We start from the raw sequence: 9,931 nt of genomic DNA, 5'->3' as shown, positions 1-9,931 counted from the left end.
GCCGGCCGCAACACCTTCCCTTACGACGCACCCCTTGGCCCGCTCCTCTCCACTGTCTGGTGGTCCTGAGCCTAGCAAGACGCGCTGCTCCAGATATGGGAAGAGTACCTGGCTCCGCCTCGCCTTCTCGACGCCCACCGCCCAGCCCGTAGCTCAGGGTCGAGGGAGGGGCCCAGATCTCCCCGGAGGCTGGCGGCGCTGACCCCGGCGGGCGGGGTCTGCGGGGTGAGGCGGGGACCCCTGCGGCCCGCTCCCCCCAGCCTCTCTCCTAGGCTGTGGCCCCGCTGCAGCAGGACTACTGTGCTGGGCTGTGAGTTTGTCTGGCAGCTTCTACTGAGCAGCTAATAGTATAACAACCCGGCTTTGATAAATCTGAACTAATTACCCCTCTTAATTAAAGTCTTTAGCAGTTGTTTCACTGTTTTGGCAAGAAAACAGGAGAGACTTGCAGTTAGAAAACACCAGAGCCGGAGCTCACAGCGGCGCTGCTGATTAACACTTGAAGCGTTTCAAGGACCTGGCACCCGCCAGAGTTTGGTTTTCATCCATGTTTCTTCCTTGAATAGAAGTATATTCGTCTATGAACATATATACACATATAAAAACACGGAGGTTTGCTCTGCCAGCTGTGTGGAATTGTCAATATGTGCTTTCAGGATGCAAACAATAGATATCTTTCTGCATGTTGTTGTCATGCAGTCGTGGAAATGCATGTAACACACAGCTGCTAGATATATTGTTCTCTTTACTGTGCACTATAAATACGCCCGAAGACCCAAGGCAAAGTCAGTTTCTGTTAGAAAAATACACCTCTCTCTCTCTCTCTCTCTCTCTCTCTCTCTCTCTCAACCAAATTTCATAACCTTACCCAATGCTGTAACTCTTTGGAGAGATTATTTGCACCGTCAGATCAAAATACTAGGTATCATTAACCCAAAGTTCAGTTTTTTAAAAAAGCAAGATAGAAGAGAGGGTCAGAATCAGGGATCTTTAACTGAATAATACAAACAGAGCTCTACAGTTTGTTGATTAAATAAGCATGTTCCAAGTATTTATTTCCAAAAGTCAATGAATCAACTTTCACGTGCAAGAATCAAAATTGAAATTCAAATTCATTAATAATGAGCCACCCTTATCTAAAATGTGTGTATATGTATGCATTGCCTGTGTGCTCAAACATGTGGAGTGCCCCTTTACAGGCACACACATCTGTATGTGTGTATATAGAACATACACACACACTGTTTGTTACGGCAGGGGAAGAGGGAATGATGATCAGCAGGCATTTCGAGGTGGCAGAATCAACACAATGGAAATATATACAATAATAAAATTAAAATGATGCAGCATTCCAGAGGAGAATAATACAGATCTCAATAAATACAGCAGAAATTTGTTTTAAAAACAAAATAAACACCATCTCTCCCATCATCCCAAGATGAAACACCATCATCCAGAGATGAAAAGTCTTTCCAAATTAAAGATATCATAGAGCAAACCCTCCCAAATTTCTCATAATAGTGCCTATTTAGAATATAATACACAAAACCATTTAGCAGATGCATGCAAGAGGCCAAAGGTCTAGGAATGCAGAGGCTTCTGGACCACCCTAAAGTGCGAGGCCCATCATCCCCTGGGTCCTGCAGACCAGCTTGGACTAAGAGGTCCAGCTCCGGTGTGCGCTGCCTTTGCCGCAGGGTTCCTGACTGGCGTTGGGAGGAGCCTTGGCAGAGATCACTGGTGCAGCCCGGGCTGCAGAGGCCCAGCGGGAGGCAGCGGAGCCTGCAGAGGCGCCAGAGTCGGGGGAGGCTGCTGCTGCAGCGGGGGTTGTTGGTCGCTGCCTGATTCCCCCGCCGGCGTTCGGACCAGCCCCAAGCTGCTGTCGTGCAGCTTACGGACGTGCTTCTTGAGGTCAAAGTTCCTGCAGAAGCCTTTGCCGCAGGTGGGGCAGGTGAAAGGCTTCTTATCATTGTGGGTGTGCATGTGGAAAGTGAGGTTGTAAACCTGGTGGAAAGCCTTGTTGCAGATGTTGCACTTGAACTGCTTCTCCCCACTGTGGGTCAACTTGTGGTTTTTGTAATTCCCTGAAACAGACAAATGACAGGGGCAAGGTTTGTTTTTCTTCAAACAGCTTGAAAAGGCGTCAGTGGATACATGGATGGTAAAGAGAAGAGCTGAAGAGCAAGGGCAGCTCTAACTAGCAGTGCAAGGCATTTGCTTCCCAAAGTATATTTTAAAACACCAAGAGTGAGAAAATTTCTGCTACATTTTGATAATACTCATTAATCCACTTATCTCAAACAAGGTCAGGTAGCTAAAAAGAAATGTCCTTTATGCCTTTTTCTAACACTAATCAGACCTTCGGGTAGGGGGTTTGAATGGCAAACTATACCCCAAATCACTAATACTTTAAAAATCACTTTCTAGAGTATCCCTAGAAGATTTGAGTATGGCTTTCCCTAAGACCAACTTGAGAAGCAACATCTCCTGCATTAGATACCTTTTTGATGAAATCCTTTGCCACAGAATTCGCACACAAATGGTTTGTAGCCTGCATGTATTCGGGTATGCGTGTTTAAAGTGGAACTTCTATTAAATGCTTTACCACATTGGTTGCATTTGTGAGGTTTTTCCTAAGAAAGATGGGAGAAAAGCAAAAAATTTAAAATACTTTTTTATTGTGTGGCATCCTGCAAACAAAACGTAGTAATGCTCTAAAAGCTTTTATACTGAACAAAGGCAAATAATACATACCACCCCCACCCCATCCAGCTCGAACTTTTAAACAAATCTTAGGCTAAAGAATAACTTTATTGGCCATTTCCCTCCACAAACATTTTGGAAGTATAGCAAGCAAACTGAGACAGGTGTACACACCTGCGTGTGAATAATCTTGTGCCTGCACAGGGTACTGGCTTGTCGGAAGCCTTTTCCACACACTTTGCAAACGAAAGGTCTGGCTCCTGTGTGCACCGGCATGTGACGGGTTAAGTTATAGTGTGCGTTAAAGACCTTAAAAATTAAACACATGTAGAACAGATTAGCCAACAAGCAATCTTGCAGAGAGAGGCTAGGAAGTATAATACATATACACAAATACGCACCCCCCAAATAACAAGAAAAAGGAAAGGAAGGAGAAAAGGAAGAAGGAAGGAGAGGAAAAAACAGAGAAGGAAGGAATGAAAAGAAGGGACGGAAGAGAGGGAGGAAAGGAAAAAGAAGGGAGAAAACTCCCTTCTACATAGTACTTGCCTTTCCACACACTTCACAAGTGAAAACTTTGGGTTTGGCATTAGGAGAGCCTCGGCTGAATTCCGAGGTTTTGAATGCAATTTTTTCCGACAGAAGCTGGGCACTCTCTTTCATGTAATGCTGCAGCTGAGCCTGGGACAGGTCTTTGAAAGCTACTCCCGAAGGGTACTTCTCCACCGCTGGGACCACCAGTTTATTCCTTTCGGCTAAATACGTTTTTGGCTGCGGGTGCAAAGGCGAACTGAGAAAGTAGGAGGCCACCGGGTGAATGTTCACTCCGGCAGCCGGATGGCACGGGCCGTCACTTCGGTTCAGGTAGCACAGGGCGCCCATGGCGTGGAAGGAAGAGTGGTTGACCACACGTGGCCTTACCAGTTTGTACTGCTGCAGGGGCAGAGCTTCGCGGGCCAGGTCGCCCTTGAGGCTCAGTGCGCAGTTGAGCAGGTCGCTGCAGCTGAACGCGGGCGCCGAGGGCGCCACCGCGGGTGCCGCCGGGGCCTCAAGACTTGTCTTACGGGGCTCCGAGCCCGTCACTCCAGCCTTGGAGCTCGTGTCGTAGGCCACGGGCACGAAGGGGATCATGCAGGGGATCGTCGAGTTGAGATGCAGAGAGTGCTTGGGATCCCCTTTGGGCACGGCTCCCTGCAGGAAATGGGGGACTGGCAGGGCCTTGGGCTCGGGGGTGCGCGCCATGATTCGCTCGATGGAGAAAGCCAAGGGTTTGGGTGTGCTCATCATGTTGCCCCGGGCCGGAGCAGTCGCTAACATTTTGGTGGTCGCGTTGTGGCAGCTACTGTCCATGTCTGAGTCGCCAGCGTCTGTCAGCCAGGGCTGGGCTCCTCGGTCGTTGCCTCGTTCCACGCTTGTCACAGACCTGCCGAGAGGAGGACGGGCACCATCACCAACAGCAGCCTCCTCCGCCTCCTCCCCAGCATCACCAGCCGAACCTGCCTGCCCAGCCCAATGGACTCCTGCCAGCCCATCGCAGAGTTCTTGGCGCACCAATGACTCCGGGACAATCACTACTTATTTCTATCAATAGAAAGTGTTGTGTCAATAACGCAGCCAAGATCTCGCCAATCGTTAACTTCCAAGAGGAGAAGGTAAACTAGATAATTGCTCAATTCGCTTCCAACAGTCAACAGGAAAACTTTTTTTTTTTTTCCTCTGCAGTCAGTGACTACTTTTCATTGGCGCGCTAAGCTTCCCCGCCCAGAAGAGGCGGGGCGCTCTCCTGAGCTGGCGGCGCCCGCCCTTCACGCTCGCACTCCGCAGCTCACACTTTGCTACCCTCCAGCCACCCCTCCCCCTCGCTTCCTCTGTCTTTTTAATTCTCAATCTGCTTAACCAGGCTTTAGAGGCTAGGCAAATCTGAGATCAATTTTCTCGTTTAGCTCTAAGTGACATCATCTAAAATCATTGTGCAAGGGCTAAATAAGGAAACAGAGTCTAATTCAGGGGCAAATGCCAGGCTATATTTATCAAACGCCAGGCTTCAGAAAGCCTTGGCCAGGAAGCCTCTGGCAGCGAAATCCTTGCTAGGTTCCTCTGGGCTGGGATCGGGCCTTGCCGCCTTCTCCGAAGCCCTCTTTGTTCCTCCAGGGCCGGGGACTTCAGGCTCTCGGCTTCTGTGCGTCTCTACGGCCGGAACCGAGTCTGGACCATTTGGAAGACGCCAGCAGGTAACTGGCCTCCCAAAACGCCCCTGAGAATTAAAGGCCTTGGGAGGCTCGTTATGTGTTTGTAGTCTTGTAAAGGCGATGCCCATGGCAATAGGCCTGGGAAAGAAGCACTCTCACCCACAAAGTTGTGGAGTTTCTAGGAGTAAGCGGGTATAACACCACAAGAAACTTGGATTCGAATCGGACCCGCCCGGGGTCCACACAAACACGCGCGAGTGCGCGCTTCCATGAGTTTCCGTTGAGAGAGCGGAAAGCGTGTCTGCCTGCCTTCAGCGGCAGCTTTCTCCGAACAGAACATTTTCAAACTGAATGTCGAGAGGGAAAGTGAAATACTAGAACTTATTGATCCCCACCTCAGCTGCCAAAGTCTGCGCGCCTCCTCGAAGCAGTGCAGGCGGCAGCCCGGTGTCTGTGCGCAGCAGTGCGGCGAGAAGGCCGAACTGCCGGAGCCCAAGTGGTGGCCACCGCTACACTCGCGCCTCCCAGAGATCTGGAGCGTGGAGACCAAGCCCGGACCACGAACCCCCCCGAACCCCCACCAGGCACCCTCCGGGTGTGACTCGCGGGCTCAAACTCCTGGGGCGGTGAGGCCCAGCCTTTGATGTGTTCTGAGAAGGCGCCAGTTGGAAGCGGGTTCCCGCTTTTCAGGCCGGAGCGCGGAGAGCAGCCTCGCGCACCTCCCTCGGTGCCGCCCGTAGCAAGCCTGAGATGGCGGGAGGAGCTGAGCCTCGGGGCCAGGTGAGCTCGAGAGGCTGCGGGGTGTTGCAAGATCCTGCAGCCGAAGTCGGCGCCCAGAAGTTTCAGGGTGTTGGGTGACGCTGCAGCCGAAAGCCGGCGCCCGGAGGCCAAGCAAGGGCTCAGAGCTGGAAGAACGGCGCGGTAGGCCTGGCTGTCGGCAACAGTGGCCTTCTGCAGTGTTCCAAGCTGCCATCTACCCGGTGAGTAAGCCCGAGTGGGTAAGCGTGGAACCGCTGACCGCTATCTGGGCAAGCCTGGTGTGTTGTCCTGGCTTGAGAGCCCTGGAAAGGGTCAGCAGTGAGGGTGAAGTCCGACTAGAAACCCATAGGATGTCGAGTCTCTGGCCAATTTTACCCGAAGATGCGAGGCCGTACCTCAAACGGAGGAAACTGACCTCAGTATACTCCTTCTGTCCCTTAACTCCAGCACATGCCACACCGGGAGCCCAGACCCCTCAGCCCCACACTGGCTTTACAGCTCATGTCCAGGAGCCTAAAGGGGAGGAGAGAAGACAGCGTGGACTGGGAACGCGCCTAGGGGCTGGTGGGGAAGCTGAAGGCAAAGGGGAGGGGAGTGAATCCTATTTGAAGTTGGGGGTGACCCAGAGGCTAGAGGTGGGGGGGAAGGTCTGGCTCAAAGCGACCGGCCTGAGCTAGGCCTGGAAGTGCCTTACTTCTGGTCTCTGGGTGGTTTCCAGGTGGGAAAATAGATACAGCACTGATCAAGCGCACAAGGCAGAGCGCTGGACACCTGGGCAGAGCGGGGAAAGACGCGACCCACGACCTGGGAGGCCCTTCGGAGCCTCCCTTACTGGAGTTCAGCCACTGGCGTCCCCTCAGCCTGGCAAATTTCCTTCCTTTTTCTCTTAGGGGTCCCAGAATCTGTGTCCTCGGTTCCCATGCTCAGACAAAAGGCACAGGACGGGCTTTGCCGGAGGGAGGGCGGCGCTGGGGGTGGGGGTCCCCTGTCTCACGACAGATGGGTCGCAGTTAAGACTTTAATTGCTGCCTTTTGGGGCAGATCAGGTTCCCTTTCCTACCTGCGGCTTCCCAATAGCGAAAAATCCCCCTCCTGCTGCACTCCTCCGTCACAGGGCCAACTTTAAAGAAAAAAGCAAAGAAGCCGGAGACAGCACAGTTCTGGAAAGCTTGGAGCACCCAGCTGACTTGCACAACTCCCTGGGCTCTGAAGCCTTACCTGCCTTCTCGACTGAAGCCACCAGTTTGTTTTACATCTCTGTGTGTCCCTCCCTCTTTCCTTTCCCCCTCCCTCTTCTCCTCCTAAGCAGCAAAATAGCCTTCATTTGATCTCGATAAATTTCTTTCAGTGGACACTAGATTAAAAAGGAAAAATTTTGGTTAAGTGTTATACATGTTTCGTACAGTTAATTTAACAGTTTGCTTTTCACTGATCTTTTTGGGATTTGCTTTTTGGCAAGTGTTTGAAAGTGTCATTTGAGTCATTCAAATGTGGCAAAGCATCAATTATGCCCTTCTCTTAAAATAGCCCTGATCTTGCTAATCCTAAAGACTGAAGAGGTTCTTTACAAATCCAGGTCTTGATATCCCAACATTTGTTCATATTTTTCACTCAAACCTAGACAAAACCTGTTAACTTTTAAACATATCTCTATAAAGTAAGTATTGTCTTAAAATACAAAATATATTTAGAAGGGGTTTCTTACTGTCATGTCTATATAGTCATTTGTTTTATTTCCAAATATTTGAAAAAGTAGTAAATGCAGAGTATACTTGGCAAATTCAGAAGCTTCTAAAAATGCTCCAGCACTTAAAATTGTTTAATTTACTGAAAAGAACAAGAGGGATTCTTGTTTGTTTTGCTAATGGCAAAATGGAAACGGCCGTTATAGATTCTTTGTATTTTCTTGGAGACACCTATAATCCTCCCTTTTTGTTCAAAGGTAATGATTAAGTGTTCCTCCCCTTCCCAACCACCGAAAGGCAATATTTCTTTGCCCCACCAAACCACATTAAGTCCTCCTGGGTGTCGAGAATTTTAAATGTTTTATTTATCTTGAGGGTGCCAGAGTTTTTCTTGAGTTTTAGAAGACCAGAAAACAAACCTGGGTTAACATTGCCTGAAAAAAATAACTAAAAAGTTCTACTCCTCCAAAACGATTTAGAGTTATCTTCTAGGTATCCAAACTTTTACTTCAGTGATTCTTAAACAATATTCTTGCCATTACTCGAAAACTTGCATAATTTTCTCAGGATTTTTACTTAAATCCCTGTCAGAAGGAAATGTAATTTCTGGCCAACATTACTGCACTTTGAAGTAAAAACTTATATAATAGAGCCTTAAGTTACAAAGTAATCCATCGTCTTTATTTTTTCCTCAACAAGACAAAACACACTATTGAATTTTTTAAAAATAATAGTTAAACACTGTAAAATACCCAACCTTCTGCTGAGTGTATTGATTTGACCCTGGTCTTGTTTCTAGGGTTTTCAGGCCAGTCAGGCATTCCTAACCCCCACCCCTTCACCAAAAGCTAGCAGGCTAGCTGGAGGTCTTTTTGCTTCTTACTAGCTGCTGGGAGCTAAAGGAGAGAGAAGGAGGCATTATTGTTCTTATTCTGATTGCCCCCAAGCTTTCAAACATAGCTACACTTTTTTTTTTTCTGATTAATAAACAGCACCAAGGGCTTCACAATTTACCTCTAGAACAGGAAAAACTTTCCTAAACTCCTCTGCAGTCTTTGTCTCTGTTTTTTGTTTTGTTTCATTTCATTTTAATTCCGGTGTGTGATGGAGAGGGTAATGGGTAATGGAGTAAGGTCCCAACAAGAATGATTTTGCATGGTTCAAGGAATGTCTTTCTGAGTATTTTAGACGAGCTAATAAATACACAGTGAGAAGGAACTTTCCAGCATGTAAACAAACAAAGGGGCAGCAAGTTCAAATTTAAGGCTCCTTGAGGGCTTTCAGTCAGTTTGATAGTAACTAAAGAATTCTTGCTAATTGTGCATAGCCTGTGGAGGTTAGCATCACAGGTTAGGAGAATGGGAAGCCATTGAGCCTCCTCTCTTTGGGGGAGAAGAAATGGGAAGAGGGTGGTCTGTTGTTTGTCTGTAGAACTTTGTTGCTACTATTTCTTTTATATTAGGATTTCCTTTAAACCCAGTGAAATTAGTCCTCCCAATATAGCATTTACTTGTTTAATCAGTTTGTAGAAGGAAGTAATGCGCCCCAACACCTGAGCTATTAAGGAGGCTGCGGGCTTTACAGGCAGTGATCACTAGGGCTGGTTGGTTTAGGCCCCAACAACTAACGCTGGGGTTTTTCTCCCACAGGCCTCAGAGTTTTGTCCCTCTGGACTGCGAGGCTACAAGTCAGGCCGGACTGGATTGGAAAAGAAGTTTATAAACAAGAAATTCAATTTCTCCAATCTTTTCGTGAGAACGGCTAAACAGATAAGCAACAAAAAGACAACAAAGTTTTGCTCATAATTTACAACGGTGTTACTGAAATTTGAAAGGAGAGCCTTTCGAAGAAGACACCACAAACGTGCTATTTTGTGCCGCTTGGATAACGCGCCAGCAATGATAGGGAGAAACTGGTTAGTGCGGTTGGCTGATTAGCGTTTTGCCGCAGTCCCCAGACAATTTTAAAGTCATTTTGTAGTCACAATAAAAAATCTTATCAACACATAGAGCGGACTATTTCCTGAGGGTACCCAAGACGTTTAAAGTAGTTTTAGTGTTATTTTCAAACTTTGTCCCTTAAGCGATTCCATGAAAGAAAGGTCGATAATAGAAATTCAAATAACACGGAGCAAAGAACGAGCTCATAGAAACAGACAAGCAATAGAGGTAAAGCAAAAACCTTTAGCCAAAAATCTCCGTAACAGAGTCATTTATGAATGGTTACCTTCTGAATTCCGGCCGACCTGCGCGGGCTCGAGAGCGCCCCGCGCGCACCCGCTGCCCTCGGCCACCTCCGCCGTCTTGGTGGCGTGGCCCCCGCACCTGTGGCTCTGACTGACCCCCGGAAAGGGGGTCCCGACGCTGGTGTAGCAGCAGAGGCGCCCCACCTCGAGCACTATTCGTTTGCTGGAGCAGAGCAGTCATTTAACGAAAACCCAAAGTGAAACAGAAAAGCTGAAAACTCCCCCGGGTCGGGCTCTCCATCTCTGTTCTTGCTTGCGAATCCCAAACAGTTAAAATGATGTTGGCAAAGCTCCAGGTGATCGAATTCGGCGCAACTGTTTTAGAGGGGCTGGGGGCGGTGGCTCCAGGG

The 9,931-nt window shown here is 48.5% G+C and overlaps 1 protein-coding gene across 2 annotated transcripts; it reads right to left on the bottom strand.

Annotated features, from left to right (window-relative positions):
* Positions 1–1,474: 1,474 nt before the first annotated feature.
* Fezf1 (FEZ family zinc finger 1) lies at positions 1,475–5,531 on the bottom strand. Of its 2 annotated transcripts, none has more exons than XM_010635350.1 (5): positions 5,288–5,531; positions 3,253–4,126; positions 2,878–3,012; positions 2,501–2,633; positions 1,475–2,084 (listed from the first exon to the last, which is right to left on the bottom strand). In XM_010635350.1, the coding sequence occupies exons 2-5, from the start codon at positions 4,051–4,053 to the stop codon at positions 1,735–1,737; spliced, it is 1,419 nt and encodes a 472-aa protein (XP_010633652.1). In that variant the 5' UTR covers positions 4,054–4,126; positions 5,288–5,531; the 3' UTR covers positions 1,475–1,734. The 2 variants fall into 2 exon arrangements, with proteins under 2 accessions (XP_010633652.1, XP_010633653.1); XM_010635351.1 differs by lacking the exon at positions 5,288–5,531 and adding an exon at positions 5,052–5,114.
* Positions 5,532–9,931: the final 4,400 nt, after the last annotated feature.

The sequence above is a fragment of the Fukomys damarensis genome, unplaced genomic scaffold, assembly GCF_012274545.1.
Source record: "Fukomys damarensis isolate Sample0158 unplaced genomic scaffold, DMR_v1.0_HiC HiC_scaffold_4, whole genome shotgun sequence".
NCBI classification, from domain to species: domain Eukaryota; kingdom Metazoa; phylum Chordata; class Mammalia; order Rodentia; family Bathyergidae; genus Fukomys; species Fukomys damarensis.
The sequence above is the reverse complement of the archived record's forward strand: the minus strand, read 5'-3'. Positions and strand labels throughout refer to the sequence as shown.